Here is a 22,205-nt window from a genome sequence, read left to right as displayed (position 1 = left end):
GACTTCAAATAGTTACGAAATGCCAAAAGTCTTGTTCTGGATACTCTTATCCTCCTCAGCCCTTTAGAATGAGATTTACTTACTCTCACAAGCTTATGTGCGTATGGTAGGTATTAAACTGTGATTCAGCAAACAGCTGGATGCCTGGTGAAGCCCTTAACAATGCAGTTGTGGTTTTTATCAGTTGTCTGCAGATGCATGTTCTTATACATGCAAATTTTGAAATTGCTTTTTTTTTTTTAGTCTTTGTTGGAATAAAGTGTAATGCCCCAAGATGTTAAGGTAAAATCAGTTGTTGACAATTAGTCCAGCTTAGACTTTAATTCTTACAGTAATGAGAGAAGAGCTTTTTCTCTAGACTCCTTGTCTGTACATCAGGGAAGGGACATAAAGGAATCCCTTATACCAAATACTATTCTTCCTTCTTTTGCAGCAGCTGTTGGTATTTCTCAGGCACTTTCACATTAAAGCAGACAATTGCAGACAATAGTTGTGGAGATTTTGTGCTCCCATTATGTTCATTTGTAGTCCTATAACAGGATGTGCAGGTGCAGAATATAATGAAGTTAACTATTGCACTTCTGTAAAATAACAACTATATGGGTGCCACACTAGATTCTGGTTGCTGAAAATATAGGAAATTCATAAATCATATTCATGCTAAGGTTTTATATATCTATTTGGATGGTAACAGAAGGTTGTTTCATTGTGTTCTGGTTCCATCATAAAGCCAGAAAAAATGTCCTTATTTCTAGGTCACTCATGGAGTCTTGAGTAATTTAATTTCAGCTTCCTTCAACTATATGAGTGTTGTATTCTAACCCTTTAACTGTGTATGTGCTGTCTTTGTCTCCAGTGTTTCTATGGAAAGCTCTATCGCAGGAACTCATGACGAAATGTTGCAGGTTCTGAAGGAGAAGATGAGACTCGAAGGGCAACTAGAAGCACTCTCACAAGAAGCTAATCAGGTAGGAAATGAATTTCAATATCTGTATTTAGCAAATTATATTAATATGTTAATTTTCAAGAGCCTCCTACTCATTACTCATAGGAAATGTGTTTTGTAGAAACATTGTTGAATAAGATGCTTTACAAGGATGCTGTGTTTGGTTGACCCTGGCTGGATGCCAGCCACCAAAGCTGCTCTATCACTCCCCTCCTCAGCTGGACAGGGGAGAGAAAATACAAAGAAAGGCTCAGGGGTCGAGGTAAGGACAGGGAGGTCACTCACCAGTTACCATCATGGGCGAAACAGACTCGACTTGGGAAATTAGTTTAATTTATTACCAATCAAATCAGAGTAGGATAATGAGAAATATACCCAAATTTTAAAACACCTCCCCCCCCATCTTCTTCCTGGGTTTAGCTTTACTCCTGATTTTCCTCTGTGTCCTTCCTGCCAGCAGTACAGGGGGATGGGGAATGGGGGTTGTGGTCTGTTCCTCACACATTGTCTCTGCTGCTCCTTCCTCCTCAGAGGGAGGACTCTTCACACTCTTCCCCTGCTCCAGTGTGGGGTCCCTCCCATGGTAGACAGTCCTCCGCAAACTTCTCCAACGTCAGTCCTTCCCATGGGCTGCAGCTCTTCATGAACTGCTCCAGCGTGGGTCCCTTCCCGGGGTGCAGTCCTTCAGACACAGACTGCTCCAACGTGGGTCCCCCACGGGGTGACAAGTCCTGCCAGCAAACCTGCTCCAGTGGAGGCTTCTCTCTCCATGGGTCCACAGGTCCAGTGTGGGCTTCCCACGGGGTCACAGCCTCCTGCAGGCACCCCCGTCCTCCGACATGGGGTCCTCCCTGGGCTGCAGGTGGGTCTGCTCCCCCGTGGGCCTCCCTGGGTGCAGGGGAGTCTCTGCTCAGGCACCTGGAGCACCTCCTGCCTCTCCTTCCTCACTGACCTTGATGTCTGCAGAGTTGTTTCCCTCATATATTCTTACTCCTCTCTGCAGCTGCAACTGCTGTTGCACAGGTTATTTTTCCCTTCTTAAATATGTTTTCCCAAAGGTGCTACCACCACAGCAGATGGGCTCGGCCTTGGCCAGCAGCGGGTCTGTTTTGAAGCTGGCTGGCATTGGCTTCGTTGGACGTGGGGGGAGCTTCTAGCAGCTTCCCACCCTGTAACCATCCCACTACCAAAAGCTTACCATGCAAACCCAGTACAGATACTTAAGAGGAAAAAGTTAGTAAAGTCTTCAAAGGTTTTTTTTAAAAAAAGTTTTCTTTTTAAAAAGTCAAAATAAAGGGGAGATGATAAATCCAAAGTAATGCTAACAATACCTGTATAGCTGTATTTTCTCTTTTTATTGATTCATGGTATAACACATATAATAGAAAGCGTTCTTCAAGTGTGGAAACATGTCTTATTAAAAATCTTGAGGTGATTACTGACATATAAAGCTATATGTCTTGTCTGTGCTTTCCTCTGTATTTGATTATTTTAAATACATGCGAAGTGAGATGTCACTTCAAAAAAATATTTTTTGGCAAGGAAGTGGTCTTTCCCTTAGCAAAGCCATTTTGCTGGGCATCTTCTTTAGTCAGCCATTAATATATTTTCCATTAAGACTTCTGCATTTTGATTTTTCTGGACACACTCAGGCTCTCAAAGAGAAGACTGAGCTACAAGCCCAACTTGCAGCTTTGAACATGAAGCTTCAGGCGCAGGTGGAGCACAGCCAAAACAGCCAGCAGAAGCAGGAATCTCTGAGCTCAGAAGTGGCCACATTAAAGCAGTCTTGCTGGGATCTGGAACGAGCAATGGCTGACCTGCAAAATGCCTTAGAAGCAAAGAACGCTAGTTTGGCTTCTTCAAATAATGATTTGCAGTTAGCAGAGGAGCAGTACCAAAGACTCCTGATGAAGGTTGAAGATATGCAAAAAAATGTTCTCACCAGAGACAGCACAGGTGAGATGATGTAAATGTCAATCTTTAAAATTTGTTATTCCGTAAATAATTTTATTTCAACATAATTCTGAAGTCCAGGAGGAAGAGGCATTTTAATTTTTGTTTCATTGATGTCATGCTAATAAAACAGCCTGATGTTTAAGATGATTGGGTTTTATTTTATGACACAGAAGTGTTGCAATTTGCAAGTTGCCACTGCCAGCTTTGAGAAGGAGGCATATTTAGTCTAGTAAACTGTTTGACAGTGGACTCATGGTTTCTAGAAAATTGTACAAATATTGGTTTGTAATGATTCTGTATGCAGGGATACCTGCTTCCTGGTTTTTAATTAGTTAATATTTTCTGCCTTTAAGAAACTATGAATGCTTATAGAAGTGATTAATTTATTTTAATTTTATTCTGTTATGACCTGATACTTTGGATTCTAGTACTTCCCCTCGCTTTTTCAGGAAAAGCCAATCTTTATGTAATTAGGCATATATGTTTTTTTCAAAAAGAAAGAAAAAAAAGCTATGAATATAGCAATAATCCTTGAAAGTACGTGCATAAAAATAGAACAATAGAGTGCGCTAGTCCATGTTCTTTATTTTTCTTTTTCTAGTGCATGATCTGCGACAGCAGTTGGCTTCCTTACAGAACCAGCTTCAGAAGGTGCAGCTGGAACGGACCACACTGACCAATAAGCTAAAGGCATCTGAAACAGAAATCACATCGCTCCAAAATGTGCGGCAGTGGTACCAGCAGCAGCTTGTACTAGCACAAGAGGCCCGTGTCAGGCTGCAGAGTGAGATGGCCAATATACAGGTATTATGATTTACTTGCATATAGGAGGACTGAGAATCGGTTCTTTTTCATTGTTTAAGAGCTCAGACAAGAGAACTGGTCTCATTTGTGTGTTCCTCAGGTGGAGAGCTGGGGGTATGGTGGTTTTACTCATGAGGTATTAGTTCCTGTTAATGCTGACGCATAGATTTAACCAAAGTACTTGCCTTCTGTGGATGAAGATCTGCAGTGCCATGAAAGTAGTGACTGAGATAAGGCAGAGATTGATTCAATGTGATTTCCCCCCCCCGCCCCGAAACTCTTAAATTTGTTGGCCAAATTTTGACTGTTGGTACTAATCTGTGGGTTTTTTTTTTCCTTCCTTTAGGCAGGGCAAATGACTCAAGCAGGTATGTTGGAACATCTCAAACTAGAGAATGTGGCACTGTCTCAGCAGCTGACTGAAACCCAGCACAGATCCATTAAAGAAAAGGAGCGTATTGCAGCACAGCTGCAAAACATTGAGGTACGGTTGTAGGTGGTCTTCATGAATTATGTTCTGCCTAAGTTGTATATTTAGATTTTGTAAACTCAAGGTTATTCTGACAAAGTAACATAGAATTCTTATGAATTGATTCAAATGCTGCATTATATAAACAGTAAATATTTCAAAGCAAATAAATTTGCATGACATTACAAACAGTAAGAGGGAGCAGGGCCATATGTTTTTGCATTCCAAGGTGATACTTGCATTTTCAGCTCTGGTGTTTGTTTTTAATTTAATTTCAAAGGTGGATATACATGTTCTTCACCCATTCATGAACTTTTTCAAGAGAAAACTTAATTTGAACTTAAACTAAGTCAGTAAAGTTCTTAAGTGTGTGAAATTGCTCAGTACTCAGGTTTCTTCTTCCTGCCCTCCAGTAAGAAAAGATAGGTAAAATCTGAAGTGCAGTACGTAACTTTCAGAATACTTAAAACATTAAACCCCATTGAATTTCAACGACATTCCTACTTCTGACTGTCAAAGGGCAGTAAAGGAGCAGGTTAGTGGAAGCACCCCATGTCTGGTTACTAATAGCAGTTGTGTAAATGATAGCAATAGCTATTTCATGGAATAGCTACAGCATCCAAAGAATCTCTTTTGTATCAGACTTTTCCAAACACCTTAAATTTAATAAAGGTCCTTTTTCTTTACGTCTTTCTTCATCGATCTAGAAAGGATATGGTGTTACTTATGAGGAATTCAGATTGTGACAAGACATTCACTGTTATTCTAAATTGTCTCAAGTATATGAATGGGTGACTTCAGTTAGTACATATGGGTGTGTAAGGCAGACATCAGAATTATTTTTGTTTGTTTCTTTTCTCTAGAAACTTTCTTGATAATTTACTACTTTTTTTTTGTCTTTTTACCACCTCTCACCCTCTGTGGAAATTGTTAAAATTGATTCCTTGTTTTTTCTGTGCAGGCTGACATGTTAGATCAAGAAGCTGCCTTCATGCAGATCCAGGAGGCTAAAACCATGGTGGAAGAAGACTTACAGAGAAAATTAGAGGAGTTTGAGGATGAGAAAGAACAGCTTCAGAAAATGGCGGATTCTGCAGTAACACTGGAGCAAGAATTGGAACAGGTAGACTGTTGTTAGAAAACTTCGCAAGGGTTTCAAAGGAAATACCTATTTGGCTGAAAAAGCAATAGTAAATAGATCCTGAGCTCTAAAGTTTTTTTAAAACCTGAAAGTTTGCTGCAAAAATGAAGGCCATATCAAAGTCACTGTCCCAGGTGAAAAGGCTCTTTTTTTTAACCATCTCAGTACTTTTCTGAAATTTCAGAACTACTGTCTTGTAGACGTTGGGGTTTTTTTAGTGAATTCAGTATGTGATTATTCTAAGTAGAGACAAGAAGCATAGATCCATGTTCAAAGTTGTTAGGCAGTCAGGGTATTATTATGAACACTTACAGCATAATAAATATGCACTTAGCTACAGAGTCCTGCTTTAACCATGTAACGTTACAAAGGCAGCACGTCTAGGGTTGGAATGTGATAGCTCAGTATTATATTCCATGCAACTACATGGCATTATCATTAATAACACTGAATTTATCCAGTATATCTACTGTGGACACATTTTTCAAATAAAAATGTAGAATACTGTGAATCTTACTTAAGAATATTTTAGATTTGTCATTCTGGTCATTGCTTAGCCTGTAAGATTACAGATGCTGCAGAATACAGTCAATGCAATTGACAGAGCAAATAGGAGTAGCCTATGAAAGTTAAAAAATATTTTCACCTTCTGCTGTTTTCTCCTAGAAGCTAAAATACCAGCTAAAATATTTTCTTTTGATTGGAGGGCATTTGCAAAGATAACATTCATTTTGTATGAATTTAATCTTAAAATACTTTTTCTCAGGTCAAGTTGACTTTGCATCAGCGAGATCTGCAGCTTGAATCTTTACAGCAAGAACACCTAGACCTAATGAAGCAATTCACTCTGACCCAAGAGACGCTGCACACCAAAGAGCAGTCCTTGGATGACCTGCAAACACAGTATGATGAACTGAAGGCCAGATTAGAAGAGTTCCAAAGTGATGCTACTTCTAAAGATGACACAATCCAGTATTTGCAGAATGAGAAGATTGTCTTGGAAGTAGCTCTGCAGGCAGCAAAAGCAAGCAAGGAGCAACTTGACGAAGGAGCAATGCGCCTTGGAGAAGATACAGAAATAGCATCAGAAATGTTGGAACAACTGAGGCAAGAAATGGCAATCAAGTCAAGCCAGGTAACAAATCCCTAGAAGCATTTTATTTAAAGTAGCTGTTTCAGGAAGTACTGCCCCAGGCATATGATAGAGCCAGTTACATCCGTGGAGATTAGTATATGTGAGTTTGTATACGTGTGTAGTTGCAAGATTCAGCTAGTGGGAATATTGTAATCAATTCTGTCATTTTCCCCTGTTGGTAGACTATATGACACTTTACATCCTGTTATATCATCAGTGATCTTAGCTTAATCTCCCTTTGGTGTATCTATGTGTTTATGCATTTGTGTGGTATGCGATGGGAAGCTGAGGTTAATTGATCTTGTTCTGTTTCCAAGAGTCACCATCTTTCTCAAATCTACCCGTTTTAAAATGCAATCATTTTGAATACAGATCACAGTTTTGGAAGTAAGTTTTTAGTGTGCTCCTTTTCTATGGCACTGTGGGCCAGACATCTTCCTTATGCAGTAATTTGGTCATATTTAATTGTGCCCTTTTCTTGAAGCAATATACCAGGGTTTGCTTTTACATAGTGCTGTATACCAACTGAGGCTTTTTTGTACTTACTGAACTATTTTACAAGATCAAGCCTAATGCATATCCTTATTCTTTTGTGGCTGCTTTAAATTATGGCAACTCTTCCTTTCACACCTTAATTTGATAGTCATGTATGCTCTGTATTTTTTAGAGCATCTAAGCTCAATAGCAAGTATTCTTATTGAATACTAGTAATGATGAGTTCCTGGTAATCTTCAGAGATTTCTTTTGAAGATAATAATGGGACTTGATAGTTTGTCAATATTTCTATTTGTAATACTATGGAAATATTTTTAACATAAAGATTGGGGTTTTTCTTCAAACAACCATCTGGTTTCTTCATTTGATCATCATGTATGCATGAACAGGTGCCATCCGGACACAACATAATGTACACTAATAATGTGTACTAAAACTTTAATGGCAGAATAAAGGGGACTTCATGCATTCCTGAGACTTCACAAGGCTCACTATGTGGTGACCAGTGTGAATGTATTTCTGTATAAAATGTTGTGTTATCTAACAGATGCCTAGTCAGAAACAGGATCTTCTTTAGATTAGACAGTTGGTACAAGCATAGCAAAATATACTGTCACTGCTTGAAATAACATAGAATATGACATTTGGCATGTAAAGCAATGTGTTTGGGTTTTTTCCCCTCTGGCAGGTAGAAAATCTGCAACAAGAAAATGCCAGCCTTAAAAAACAGGTTCAAAAAGTGAAGGAACAGTTCCTACAGCAGAAGGTAAGCAAAAGCAAACTATTTTGAAGACCCAAGAAATATACTTCTTGGTTTTTTACAGTGAAGGCATGTACTTCTGAGGGATCTGTGAGGACACTTGAATCAATTTTCTGTATCAAAGAACTCTGTGACATAATTACACAGTTTCTGTATTTCATACAATTGTATTTTTATCTGTAACTGACAAAGCAGATCTGCCCATTTATGCTTTCATTGGACTTCAGAGAGTTTGCTGAATGATCCACCATATAAAAGCTCTCTCTGGTTGATACTAGGTTTGCTTTTGCAAAAGCACTGAGGAAAATCTTCAGGTGTCGTCTTTTTTTCTGCAGCTTTGGTAATCAGATTGAAAGAAAGGGCTTTATTGCAAATTTTATTCCGAATTTACACAGTTTTGAAACATTAATTAAAAATTTAGATGCCATTAATGTTGCAGATATATGTGTCATGTATAGGATGGCATATAAGCCCTCTTGTCAGAAGTTACTAATTGTGTGCATGGGATGTTTCATTTTTTACAATTTTAGTTTAAAATGTCATGTAATTCTTGCAGTTCAATAAAGAATGTGAAGAAGAGTATACTGTACTGCTATAAACACTTAGTTAGAATTTTTTATCTTATACCCCTAATACATAGTGGTATTTGGTATCTGAGCTTACATAAAAGGCTTTGAACCAGAGTAAATATGTTGCAGAAGATGATGCTGGTTTGTATTCTTTGACACAAACCCCCTCTCCCCCCAGACTAAAATAATATCAGTAAATACATTATAGTAAATTACTCTTAAGTTTAGAAAGTTGGAACAGAGGTGACATTGTCCTCTTGAAACTATTGTGTCCAAGGTAATGGTGGAAGCTTATCGAAGAGATGCAAGTTCGAAGGACCAGCTGATTAGTGAACTAAAAGCTACAAAGAAGCGGCTGGACTCAGAAGTGAAAGAGTTAAAACGAGAGCTACTGAAAATTCAAGTTGAAAAACAGTCACTCGAATCTGAACATTCAAAATTACAGAAGGAAGTATCTCAGGTTCACCAGCAAATGGTGGAAATAGAAAATCATCTTCAGTCAGTGCAGAAAGAACGAGACGATATGGAAACACGCCTACAGGTATGGAAGGTGTTAAGCTTTGGACTTTGAGAGTGTTACATCCAGGATACAGTACTGTTTCTGCTACCTTTGGAAATAAACAGAATGACCACCTGCAAGTTAAGATTTTTGGTTACATATTTAATATTGTCTATCTATTTGAGCATACACCTACCAAGGTTCTCCTTATTAGCGTCTCATGTAAGTCAGTGGGGGGAAGCACACTACAGGAGTGGTAGAGGTGTGATGTGGAAGCAGTTTCCTTGGTCCCAAAGTGAACTCCATCTGAGAACAAAGACCAAACTAGAACTCTGTATGTACATGTTAAGGTGGTGGTCAAAAAGGGAGAACTGAAGAAGAAATAAAAGGGAAAGAGAAAGGAGATGGAGAACCTTGTAACAGTATATTTAGAGATGGAAGTAATTTTGAAATTTCATGCTTATTCTTTTATAATCCACCAGACAGCAAATGTGCTTTTGTTCTTACTCTCAATGGGTGCTTTTTTCCTTTCTCTTAAGTCTTTGCAGTTCGATAAGGAACAAATGGCATCTCTTACTGAGGCAAATCAGGCATTAAAACAACAAGTAGAACAAATGCAAGAAGAAGCAAAAAAGTAAGTGTTTTTGTAGCACAGACAAAAGAATTACAGCATCTGTTTTTCATACTCACCTTTTTAGCAATCACTCTTTCCCTATTCCCTAGTCTTTCCTTTGGGAAATTTAAATAGAGAATTGTAGAGGGTCATAGTCATATCCACGGTAAAGTATTGATTGCATGCTACACAGGAGTTACAGCTTCCCCTCTGATTCACTTATGCTTTTAACCAACAGTATATGCCATACAACATACATACTGGAGCTAATCCTAGTTACCATTCACTGAATTTTAACCTTGACTAGAATATCAATTGGCACTGGGGAGAAACCTTTCTCCCCTGCCCCTCCCACTGGTGATCACAAGGTTTTTATGATACCTGACATATCCACCAAGGATCTCAGATTAGATTGGAGTCTTACTCTAAATTCTGTGTTATTTTTAGAGAGTAGTATACATTCTTTCGTATCAGAGTTTTAGTAATTCTGACCTCTTAATTACCATAAGTATTTTCTTAGAATGTTATCAAGAGTCTTCAAAGTATTGTCTTGCAATGGGCCAAATTGTACCTTGCCAGCCTGATGGCTTTCTCTGATGAGAGGTGGGTGACTCTGGGACAAGGGGAGAAAACTTTTTTGTTGGGCCATGTGAAAAATTAATCTTTTAGCCCTGTTTTGAGGCAGTTTCTGATTTTACCTGATGTTTTATTTTTCCTTTCACTCCAGGGCCATTACTGAGCAGAAACAGAAAATGAAGCGTCTAGGGTCAGATCTGACAAGCGCTCAGAAAGAGATGAAAGCAAAACATAAAGCCTATGAGAATGCAGTCAGCATTCTTAGTCGTCGGCTACAGGAATCTCTTGCTGCAAAGGAATCTGCTGAAGCAGACTTGAGCAAACTAAAAGCACAAATCACCGATGGTGGAAACAACCAGATTGCTCAAGTATGCAGATGTCTTTTAACATTGTTAGTACAAAGATAGAGCTATCATGTTACTAAATACAAGTCTTGAATACTGTTTTACAGTGAAGTGGTGAAAATATTGGAATATAAATCTAGATAAGGACATGGTATCAGTTTCTGAGTACTGAGAATTTCCTTAACTACATTTGAGAGAAGTGATGTTGACAGGCTTTGATTTGGTTGGTGGTTGTTTGGTTTTTTAAATTTTATATGTATGTTTCAGGTTACCAATTGTAATCCAGGCTCAAGAGGATGATCAGCCTTAGTGCTAAATTTCCTGATTAATTTTCATTGTTGGAGATTTTTTGAATGTTTTTTTGTTTGTTTGTTTGTTTTGAAAGGCTCAGCATCTGAAGTTTGCCAAAATTCTAATTCTTACTGCTTTTTTTGTCACTGACAGCTAAAAGTTCTTCAGGGTAGCCATACTTTACTCATATATGTTATGCCTGTGATAACAAAATTAATTTACTGGGGAAAGCTCAAATTCGTTGGACCAGTAGAGCAAGATATCAAATACACTAATAGCAGTAGCAGGATGCAAGGGTGGAAAGCTGTGAGCAAGACCTTTACACTAAGCATTAGCACTTCATTTAATATTTGCTAGAGAAGTGGGCTTTTTGACAAAACCAAAATTACTCCTGTAGATAGGTGATATATTAACCATGCTTGTGATCCCTTTGTCTTTAGGAAAGGATTCAAGCTCTGGAGACAGAATTGCAAGCTGTTAGCAGCAGTAAGTTGATGCTGGAAAAAGAGTTGCAAGAAGTGATTTCACTTACGAGCCAGGAGCTTGAAGAATACAGAGAGAAAGTGCTGGAACTTGAGGATGAGGTGATTTCTTGAATTTGCATGGTAGATGGGAAGGTGACAGTAAAAAGTGCCTGAGCAGCAGGGAGAAATTTTAGTACCATAATTTTACACCAGCAGTGCAGGAAATTGGAATCTTTCATAGGAAACATTGTGTTAGTGGCACTTGCTAATTTTGCTGCCCTGTGCTGGTTCTTCACGGTTTCATGAATCATGGTCATATAGGGGAAAAGAAGATGAGAGAAAAGTCGTTCCTGTATTAGATACCAGCTGTGTCTGGTCATGGGATGGTGAAGATGCATGAATCATTGTCTCTTGAAACTATTTGGAGTCATGGATGCTCAGTGATTTTGAGGGAAGAGTAATGGTGTTCAGTTGTAGAGTTGCACAAAAACATACATACACACACACACATATATATATATATATATATATATATATATATATATACTACACTACTCTGTGCACCTTAACAGTACTCCTGGATTCTGCTTTCTAGCAAGCATTGTAGTCTTCCAAAAGGAAAAAATACCTAACTGAACTTATTTTGAAGTATTCATTTAAAAAAGAAAAGAAAAAAAAAATCCCACTATGGGGAAGTAAGATGTTCAGTGAGTTTAGCTCACAGGTTTTTTTTTGTAGTAATCTGGAGTTGTTTGTTTGATTTGGATCTTTTCTTTGGCTATAGCTTCAGGAATCTAGAGGCTTCAGGAGGAAGATAAAACGTTTAGAAGAAATTAATAAGAAGTTGGCTTTAGAACTGGAGCATGAACGAGGAAAACTTACAGGTCTCAGTCAGTCCAATGCTGCTTTGCGGGAGCATAACAATATCCTTGAAACAGCATTAGCAAAAAGAGAGGCAGACTTGGTACAACTGAATCTACAGGTATTTGACCTTTTGATATAATATTTTAAGAAAGGCGTTAGATCATATTTCTGATAAGAGGATGTAGACATCTTCACTCATGGTACAAAGTTGGTGCTTTTTCTCCAGATCTGGGTCTTCTGTGTGTTGTGTAACAGCAGCAATATAGGGGGCTAAACAAGAGATGAGAAATGAGACTTTGCACTAAACAGAGCTGTTTCTTTTGGAAAAAAACAAATTGCACTAAAATATTTGCAATAGTTATGGAACATACAAACTGCGTTACATATCGATTCATTGAGATGAATGATTTTTATGCCAATAGTAATATATTCACGGGGTAGAAGCAAATGAGAATAGAGGCAATGAGCTATCATTTAACCATAGCTACTTCTAAGGTTGAAGGGTATCATGAGGAAAGAGCTACCAGTGAACTGCAGAAAGAAGTTTTACAATCCCTGCATTGGCTTGTGGTTGTATTTACTGGCATTTCTGGTCTTCCAGTGAGCCTGCACAAAATGTGTGTTTGTTTTTGTGATGTGACACAGGTTCAGGCAGTCCTAAAGCGGAAAGAGGAAGAGGATCAGCAAATGCAGCAGCTTATTCAAGCTTTAAAGGCTTCCTTAGAGAAAGAAAAGTCAAAAGTTAAAGACCTTAAGAAGCAGGTAATGGCTCATCTTTTGTTTTATTTACTTAAAAGGTGATTTAAATGTAAAATATTTTTAAAGTAGCTTGAAACAAAATCTGTGCATTACAACATAGTGCTTCCTGCTGGGTCTCTGTTGTGATGGCCAGTGGCTGCAAGATCACTTGATGTTTTTTCTGTTGCGCCCTGTGTTAAACATATTGACTACCAGGAAAGTCCTATCATGACTTGTAAAGCATGGGACATATCCTGAAGTGATGATACTTCACTGAAAAATTCACAATGAAGAAGCAGTCTGGGAAATGGGCTGCTTCCATTACATACAGTTATTAACTGCCATGAGGATAACAACACTAATAATAACTTTTTTAGACAAAAAGAGAAGTGTTAACAGCTGCACAACTTCCTTCTTGGTTTGTTTTGTACTCCTTTAGTCTCCCTCTTTATGATTCGCCTACAGTGATAAAACAAAGAAAAATTACATCTTTTTCTTGTAGGAAGCAGCAGCCAAAGCAGATGCAGCACACAATCGCCGTCATTACAGAGCTGCTGTGCTTGAGCTTACTGAAATCAAGAAAGAGCTACATGCCAAAGAACTGCTTGTCCAAGCCCTTCAGGTTGAAGTGGATAAGCTACAGTAAGTAAACGTCTGAGTACTTGGAGAATAGCAAATAAAACAAATCCTCTGAGAAAGCCATACATTAGTGAATTTTTGGTTTTGCCACTCTGGAGTGGGTTATGTTGAAATGTACTCCAGCTGAGCCTGACCATAAAATGCATGTTTGAACTCTAGGTGAATACTTAGATTTTTCTGTTTTTTCATAGTTCAGTTATACCTGAAGTGCACTGTATGTAGGCTTCCATCTGCTTTTTTTACAGTTTCAACACAGATTTCTACTATTTCATGTTGTTAGTAAGGATTAACACTTCATATATATCCTATTATTATTATTTTTTCACATCCCTGAGGAACTATATAGAGGATGAATTTGATCATTAAATTTATTCCACAATATATTCAAATTAAATTTGTTTTGTTGTATAGAAGATATTTTCTTAAATTTTAAGATGGTATCAGACCTACATGAGAAGGGATATAACGTCAACTCTGTTCCTCCTAAAACAAAAGCAAAACTGCTGGCAGGTTTTTGGGGTTTCTTTTTCCTGCATAACCTGTTGTTTGTAACCGGATTATTGCTAGTTCTTAAGGAATTTTTTTTTTTTTAATATTTAATGATATATTCATTCATCTGTTTCATACAAAATCTTTTTGTGATTTAATTCTCGCTGTGAATGTGTAGGCAAAGGCTTCAGTCAAAGCTTATAACTAACCAGGTTCCATGCACTGTCATGTCATTTATGGTTACATAGCTAACCCAGTGAAGTACTTGTTTTAAAGGACAGATGGAATAACTGCTGTGTCTGTTAATCCTGCTGTGCAGGGTAGAAGATGAAAAACATTCCCAGGAAGTATCACAGTTTCAGCAAGAGCTGGCAGAAGCCAGATCTCAACTCCAACTTCTTCAGAAAAAGCTGGATGACAAGCTTAGTGAACAGCCTGTAGTAAGCCAAGAGGTAAAAACTGCACACCTACTGTGTTTATCCTTATTTATGATGCATTGTACGACTTGATTTGACTTTAATTCAGCATTTTTAAATGAAATTTTACTTGGTTTTGTTAGAACCAAGAAGGGTTCTGAGACATAATGAAATATTTCAGATTTTGTGGTTGATTGTGCCTATAGATAATTATAAGGATACTTCTTTTTTTTTTTTTTTAATTTCCCCCTTGGTAGGTAGAAGACCTCAGATGGGAAGTAGAACAAAAAGAAAGAGAAATTGAAACACTTAAGCAGCAGTTGGATATGAGTGAGCAGCGCAGCCACAAGGAGTTAGAAGGGGTACAGTTTGTCTTGCAGGTATTTAATCTAGCCATTCGGATGGCTAACTAGTATTGCTGTAGGGGAATAAAAATATTGGCTTAATTATTGTTTAAAAGCATACTTACACTGGTACTTTTCTGATTAGTTCTTTTTAATAAATTTTTATTTATACAGACTTATTCACTGTATGTTTTGCAGTGTCTTTTCTGTTTTACTTTGTGCCGTTAGCTTCTTTGACTGTACAGCATTAAAATAGGCTACTCACTTTTAAAAATCTAATTTCTGTTTTTCTGCTAGGGAAAATTGGTTTCAAATAGCAGTGTTACGTGTTGTTTCTTTTTTAGTTTCCTCTAGAGACTGAAAAAAATTATAAAAACATTAGTTGGCTGGAATTTTTATACCACTTCCCTAGATCATACTGATTCTCTTCCCATTTAGAATATCAAGACTGAGTTGGAAATGGTCAGGGAAGACCTGTCAGTGACTCAGAAGGATAAGTTTATGCTCCAGGCTAAAGTAACTGAACTGAAGAACAGCATGAAGTCGCTACTGCAGCAAAATCAGCAACTTAAGCTCGACCTGAAGCATGGCAAGATGAAGAAGGTATTTAAACAGGGAAGACTACGTATTGTAGGGTACCGGAAAATACTCCACTAGTTAGTGCTCTTCAAGTACAGGAAAATACTCTGCTGCCAGAAACCTGATGAAAACTCTGAACTGAAACACCTGCCTGTGATGCAGACTTACTGATGTTCTGATACTGAAATGATACAGACAGATTTGCAGGCAGAAGTAACTGTACTGATCTTGACTTCCCAACTTTTACTTCAGAAATCTTTGTGTTTAATATATTATCATATATTTACATTTTTACGTAAAGCAAAAAAGGTAGCGCTTAGATAACGAATCATAGGCAAATACGGAGTTAATACCTTCTTATATTTAATGTCATCTTTATGTTTATGTGTCTGACCTTTCCACACTGTCTAATTTTTCATCCTTGCACAATTTCAGAAAGTGAATTGAGTTTTCTGATTTGCTACTAATACACAGAAAATGCAGTAATAGTAGATCTCTTGCTCTTTCCCTCACTGAAGTAATTCTTTCAGCAAGACAGAATTTTGTATGGAAGCCTCCATTTCACTCTTTTAGACATTGGTCCTGATACCTCATCCTGCAGGTTCCAGAGTTTCCAAAAGGATTTCTTTGGTTGTACTTAAATGACTTTTGGGTTTTGGTTTTTTTTTTTCTGGATTGTTCTGTTAACTATACCGAAAGAATGATACTAGAATTTGTTGTGAAGATCCAAGTAATTTGCTCTAAATCCTTCCTGGTTTATTTCTTTAGTAGGGTGAGGTCTTGAGTAGGTCCTTCAAGATGCTGTTTGTTTACTTATAAGCATGGCTAGCAGGTGACATTAGTTTAGGAACTTTAGCTTGTGACTCATGAGATTTAACGTGAATGTTCTTGGGATTCCTGCTCTGTAATGCAGGTATATAGCAGTAGTGTGATGTGAGACTCTTTCTATGTGGTAAAAATAACATTGATGAAATAACTTAATTGTATTCCTGGCTCTTCTTTTTTGCCATTATCCAGAGGAAGGAACTGAAAGGAGAGAATAACTCTTCAAATCCTGTGACTCCTGTCAAGATTCCTGATTGTCCAGTGCCTGCTGCCTTGCTGGAAGAACTGTTGAAACCATCAACAGCTGTGAGCAAGGAGCCTTTAAAAAATCTGAACAGCTGTCTCCGGCAATTAAAGTATGACCTGTTGTTTTCAAGCATATTAAATAATCTTAAAAATGTTTCCAAGAAACCAGTTGCCAGCCTAAGGAAAAAAGGATTTGTAAAATGAATTCTTTTCCTCTTACTGGTACTATATTTAGGACAGTAGGATGTTCTGTCATTAAGTGCTTGCTTATATGGTAATGACATTGGGAAAGAAGCCTTTATAATAAACTACACAGAATGTCCATCCTAAATTGTACACAGCCAAACAAACCAGAAACAGCTATTTCTAGTTGTTCTTGTTGGTGGAAAAGCTGGTGTTTCCATGCAGTATCAGAAAGGCTGCTCATGATGGGAGCCCAGGCAGTGTGTTAATAAGAAATCTTTACAGAGGAAGTCTATTCTGACAAAAATATGTTTTCATATCTTCCCTTACAAGGCTACATATGAGATTCTGAGCAAGAAAGCTACAACTTCAGGAAGACAGAGAGTTCAGGTTATTAGGAGAACTGAGCTGCTATTATCACCTCAGTTGATATTTGAGGGAAGTGAGCCTGTGATGATGTTCTGTGATCCTGTAATACCAGACCAGTCACTGTGCTAAATTGGTGTGTAACTGAAGTCATAATGTGTTTATCTAGTTATTTCTTTGTGCTACTTTCCTCACCTCTACCTTCCATGTTCTTTTATACCTGTAAGAGTACCATGTTTATCAGGCTGCAGTCACTAAGTGCCTTTACTGAGGAAACAGTGCTGCATCATCCTGGGTAATGAGTATGTGCAGCAAAGAAGCTGCTGCATTGTTGACCCTTATTTTTTAATTAGGCATATTGTATTTGTTTTGCTTATAAATTAAAGACAATTCCTAAGCTTCCTGTAGAATTCTTTCTCTTGTATACAGCTGTATCTTAGATTCTTGGATCTTGCATTTAGCTTTCTGCTCATTAACTTTTGCTTTTTGTTCTCAATACTCTCAAAAGGCAAGAAATGGACAGCCTTCAGCGTCAGATGGAGGAACACACCATTACAGTACATGAATCAATGTCTTCATGGACTCAGATTGAGGGGCAGCTAATGGACCTTAACTCTACCAGCCCTGCAACTGCATCAGACCAGCAGGAGATTCCAACTGTAGATGAAAAGAAACAGAATTGTAGTGTTAGTGACAAGGAAGCTTTGACACTATAACCTCCTTATCAGTTGTCTTTCTTCCTGTCGCTTTATGTATGTAAACAAATCTTTATCAAAATTATTTATTTAATTTTTAAAATGGTGTTCAGAGTTGTGCTTTTGCCTGTAGAAGCAAAGGGCATGATTTTGAGAAACTGGTGTAATCTTAAATGCAGAACATGCTATTCCAGGGGTTTGTTTGAAACCATACCATAATAATTCTGTCATGTTGAGGACTGCCAAGTGGTAAATGCTGGTTTTGGGGTTTAGTAAGAGGTTCAGATGAAGGTTTAAAATGCGGTCAGGAGGAGCATCTGGTTCCAGGTCTGTATTTATTCAATCTGAGTGAGTTTGTTAGCTCACTGTTAATGACTGTTAGTTATGTAATTCTGGGGTTTGGTGGGGTTTTTAAATTTGGGAGGGGACGGGCAGTGGGGTGTTTTCCCCCATCTTTGATTGTAACCAAATCGTACGGAAAAATAAGTTCTGGTCATGTTCAGCCATTAGCAGTGGTTGAGAACTAGATGTTCTGAGCATCTTCGCTCCTCCCTCCTCTAATCTCTTACTCTTGAAATTGAGATTACAATTTAATTCCTGTATTTAAATGAAAAAAATTTCATTTGAAGCCATTTCTAGTTATGAAAATTACCTCTAACCTATAGAAAAAGGAACAAGACTGTAAAGATAAGCAATGCAGACCAGTATGTATCCTTGGCAGATTTGCCTGGGATGTTTTCTGAGTATCAGTTTTTCTCTTACAGTCACAGGCCAGTAGGGAGCTTTGCTTCACTGCACAAACACTTCTTGCACCTTTTTAGTTTGACTTTTGACGTAGACACCCTTGAAAAAGGTATGCGTGTAATATATATATATATAAGAAAAAAATCATAATTTTCTGACTTTGAATATCTGTTTTAATATGCTTATATACTGTAAGTTAAGGCTGACCCAAGGGGTTTTGTTACTGTCATTGTTTTAATGTTACATTTAAGTTTGCTGGTTTTTGACATACTGTACAAATGGCTTAGGGAAATTAGCCCCTAAAGCCAGAGCATTTAGAAATGTAATTATTTTTACTTTAAAAGACAAAATGATAATGGCTATAAAATTATTATTATTTTTATTAGCTTTATCTTTTTCCACACACTTCCCCTACTTTTTGTACCCTCCATTACCAGGTGTCCACCATGAATGGAAATGTTGGTACTGTGGCAGCCCCTCTGCAGAGCACCTTGACTAGATTAAAGCAGCCCACTTAACTCCTCCATCTCTGGTCCCATTGCTCCATGTGGTTCATAGTGCAGCAATAAGCCCGCTTCTCCTCATTCAAAAATTCAGTGTGGAGGTACTGCTTTGCCTAACGTGCTGAGTGCTAAAGCACAGATCAAAATATATGTGACAGATTATTTGGAAGATTTAGTGGCAACTTATGTACTAGCATGTTCTTGTTTTTAAAACATAGAGGAAACAGGCCATTTATATCCACTATATTTTTGGTGTTTAAAAAAACCCCAAAAAACCCAAACCAGAATTAGTAAGTACCAGTAGATTAAGTGGCTGGGGAAAAAAATGAAAATTCTGGTTTGTGTATTTTTCCAAAAATACTGCTGCTGCTTTTGGATGGGTTTGCTTGTTTAGGGGGGAAAATGTTTGCAGTTTGTTTAGCAGTAAGGCAAAAAATAAGCAAAAACCCCAAACCCACCCATATTTATCCAAAGTCTGATTTCTTATAATTACCAGTTCAAGCTCTAGTCCAGTTGAATGTTTTGCACTTAAAGTGGCTATACTGATGGATTTCATGCCCCTCAGCTACTGGATTTTCACTTAAATTTTATTAGGATCAAATGATGCTAAAAGTCAAGGATTTGGAATCAGTGACGGAAGCAGTGCATTAGCATGGCATGAGGTGCCCATACAGAATTATCAAACAATTCAAAGAAAAGACAAAAGCTTTATAAACTAGCTTAGACATGTTAATGTCTGCATACTGCTGCATTCTACTTTGCAGAGTAAACGGTACTGATTATCTTGCTGCTGTCATGTTCTTGAAGTTGCCTGTATATATCAGATGTTCAGGATTTTAGAAAATACCTGTGCAGCATTAAACAGTGTTGCTGTTAATTTTACTGAATACATTGACTACAGTTAAGAATGCATTATGTTTTAATCTCTTAAGTTTGGCAACAGTTGTATAGATAAGGGTTTTATCTGGTATCAAAGAAGCCAGCATTGTTAGAAACCTTCATAGTTGTTCAGAATGTCTGCTCTCCTTTTTGTGTCAGTAATCACGCTGCATTCTGTTTCCAGTGCAGTGCTGCCTTTTCTCACTAGCTCCTTATAAAGACATCAGAGTTCATACAGTCCAGTAGTCTTAGATGCATGTTTTTCCATTTAAAGATGAGGGAGCTGTTGTGAAGTGCTCAGATTAGATTTTTCCACCTTGACCCACCTGTGTCTCTGAAAGTACCTGGACACTATGTATTTTCCTTATATATTCATCATGTGTTTCTTGTATAAACAGAAGCACCATGCCATTTTCTTAGATGAAGGACAGACAGTGAGACTTCAGGGGTCTGAATCTGGTGAGGTACTAAGTCAATTACGGAAGTCACTGGGAAGCCTTCTAGAAGGAGCATGCGCATGTGATAAAAGCAAGGCCTTTTCTTTGAAGCTTATTACCTATCTTTCTTAATTACCCAGAGAAATAGTTCTTGTTGTATTAAAAAGCCTCACCCTGAGGCTGAGCATGCTCACTCTAAAAAGCTTCAGGTCTCTTCTGGCTAGGCGACAAAACCAAACTAGTTGTAGGAATGAAAACTGCCTCCCCTCTGCCTGTCACAGCACAGCCAAATACATCAGAGGAAAATCTGAAGAATAATCTCTTCAAGATTTTTTCCTTTTTAAAGCACTGCAACAGAATGTATTTTCAGTGTCTGTTTCTTCAGTGTTTGCTGCCTACTAAACCAAGTCTTGTTGATGGAAGGAGAAGTGTCACTGTAATGTGAGAATGTTTCCTAAGTGGTGAAAGGTGGTAAATGCTGCAGCATTACTTTTTCAGATGCTGTTGGGTTTTTGAAGACTCTTGAATAATTGTGCATTAAAAAAAACCCCAACAAACAAAAACCCACAACAGAAAAACAGCAAACCCTACAATGGAAAAAAATTTTAGTTACTGAGTCTCTGGTGTTGCTGAATATTGCATAATGCTCCATTCTATTGTCTTCCAGATTTCTTGGAAATATTTGTGCGCTGTATTGGGATCAGCTGAGCCCCTTATTATCCGCTCATGCAATGGGAGGATCTGATCCCATACTGTTCAGGCAATATCCTAGCTGAAATCTTTGAGGATTTCCCATATGTAGAGTAATATACAGAATGAAAATTCAAGTGCTCATATTTTCATGGATTACTTATTCCTCCTTAGGGGAGTGAACTGCAGTGGCATATGTGTTTTAATGTTAGCTATGACAACGTTAAAGGTGTACTGGGGACAGATAGTGTTGACAGTATAGATTTAACTTAAAGATGACAAGTTCACTACTGGTGATGCAAAAGCTTGTGACGTATGTTTTATTAACTTTGCCAGGGAAGTGTGAATAGTTGCATGTGACTTGCTGTGACCAGAGCCTTTAAATATTTTCATGTGAAAGCAATTACAGTCCAAAGTAATTACTAATGCTTATCAGCTGTCATCTGATCTATCTTGTCTCCTACTAATGTGTAACACTTCAGTCTTGGGCAGTAGGGCGACCTAATTTCCAATACAGATGCACAGATTTCTAGGGGAAGGAAAGATGTTCTGGATATTATAAATGAAATATTGTTACGTTTTATACATGACATTCAGTAATGTCTGCTTAGGCTGTATTTGTAAAGATAGAAGTTAATTATTTCATGTTCTTGAGTGGATAACCCAGGGGATGGAGGAGTTACACTATGTACAATTAATGTTTATGATCATACAAAGCATGTTGATTATAAAAATAATGTGCATAGGAATTCCTTTAAAAGTTTTGTGCAATAAACTATTTTTGGTAAAGGGCTCCATGTTGTTTCTACTTTTAAAGAGAAATTGATATAATCTTCTCTTTGGGTTTGGACAGTAATTTTTATGTTTAGGATTCTGAACATGCTCTGTAGTCACCTTTAAGGAAAAAACCCACCTTATTTTGAAAGACTATGCTATCATGTATTGATTTTTTACGCATCTGTAACTGGTTGTGCTTGTATTGTCATTACATTTACTTTTTTTTTCAGTTTGCTGAACGTGTCAGGAAAGAAACGCAATGAGTGTCTGTCCCGTGCCCTGAATTTCCAACATCTGAAGTTTGAGCATACAAAATGGAAGAACACAGAAAGGTCATCCTGATTCTAAATTATCCAAGTGCAAGGATGAGGCGAGAAATTACTGTGTTTTGCTTGTTGTTATTAAACAGTCTGAGTTAAAGGGATGTTGTTAACTTCTTGAAGACCTGTCATTTTGTCATTTAAACCAGCAACTGACAGATTTTCTTACAGTACAAGTAGCTGTACCTGTAAGGTAGTGATGTTGTAACTAAGCAGAGGACTGGTTTACATCTGTGGACGGACTGCTTTCCGTCTCATGCACTGGGGCCTGCCGCCTTCTTGGTTTGCCATCTCTGCAGATTTCACTTTGAGCTTTCTGAAGTATTTATACCTCTTTTATACCCTGTGAATAGCACTTTGAATCTCGATAACCACTGTAAGTTGTTAATACCCATAGCCTGTCTCT

At 37.7% G+C, this 22,205-nt stretch overlaps 1 protein-coding gene across 3 annotated transcripts in view; it reads left to right on the top strand.

Moving 5' to 3' along the window:
• Positions 1 to 21,494, top strand: part of GOLGA3 (golgin A3) — a 28,814-nt gene extending 7,320 nt beyond the window's left edge. For all 3 annotated transcript variants that reach the window (XM_026859751.1, XM_026859750.1, XM_026859748.1), the window contains 19 exons: positions 857 to 968; positions 2,599 to 2,905; positions 3,507 to 3,709; positions 4,056 to 4,193; positions 5,140 to 5,301; positions 6,086 to 6,454; positions 7,638 to 7,715; positions 8,556 to 8,819; positions 9,317 to 9,411; positions 10,118 to 10,334; positions 11,042 to 11,185; positions 11,850 to 12,047; positions 12,575 to 12,691; positions 13,170 to 13,309; positions 14,115 to 14,247; positions 14,469 to 14,591; positions 14,994 to 15,158; positions 16,152 to 16,315; positions 17,263 to 21,494. In XM_026859751.1, coding sequence (XP_026715552.1) covers positions 857 to 968; positions 2,599 to 2,905; positions 3,507 to 3,709; positions 4,056 to 4,193; positions 5,140 to 5,301; positions 6,086 to 6,454; positions 7,638 to 7,715; positions 8,556 to 8,819; positions 9,317 to 9,411; positions 10,118 to 10,334; positions 11,042 to 11,185; positions 11,850 to 12,047; positions 12,575 to 12,691; positions 13,170 to 13,309; positions 14,115 to 14,247; positions 14,469 to 14,591; positions 14,994 to 15,158; positions 16,152 to 16,315; positions 17,263 to 17,470 — 3,337 coding nt within the window. In that variant the 3' untranslated portion in view covers positions 17,471 to 21,494. The remainder of the gene's footprint in view (positions 1 to 856; positions 969 to 2,598; positions 2,906 to 3,506; positions 3,710 to 4,055; positions 4,194 to 5,139; positions 5,302 to 6,085; positions 6,455 to 7,637; positions 7,716 to 8,555; positions 8,820 to 9,316; positions 9,412 to 10,117; positions 10,335 to 11,041; positions 11,186 to 11,849; positions 12,048 to 12,574; positions 12,692 to 13,169; positions 13,310 to 14,114; positions 14,248 to 14,468; positions 14,592 to 14,993; positions 15,159 to 16,151; positions 16,316 to 17,262) is intronic.
• Positions 21,495 to 22,205: the final 711 nt, after the last annotated feature.

The sequence above is a fragment of the Athene cunicularia genome (genome assembly GCF_003259725.1).
Source record: "Athene cunicularia isolate RWA chromosome 15 unlocalized genomic scaffold, athCun1 chr15_part1, whole genome shotgun sequence".
In the NCBI taxonomy this organism is placed as follows: Eukaryota; Metazoa; Chordata; class Aves; order Strigiformes; family Strigidae; genus Athene; species Athene cunicularia.
This window is presented reverse-complemented; position numbering and strand designations above follow the sequence as displayed.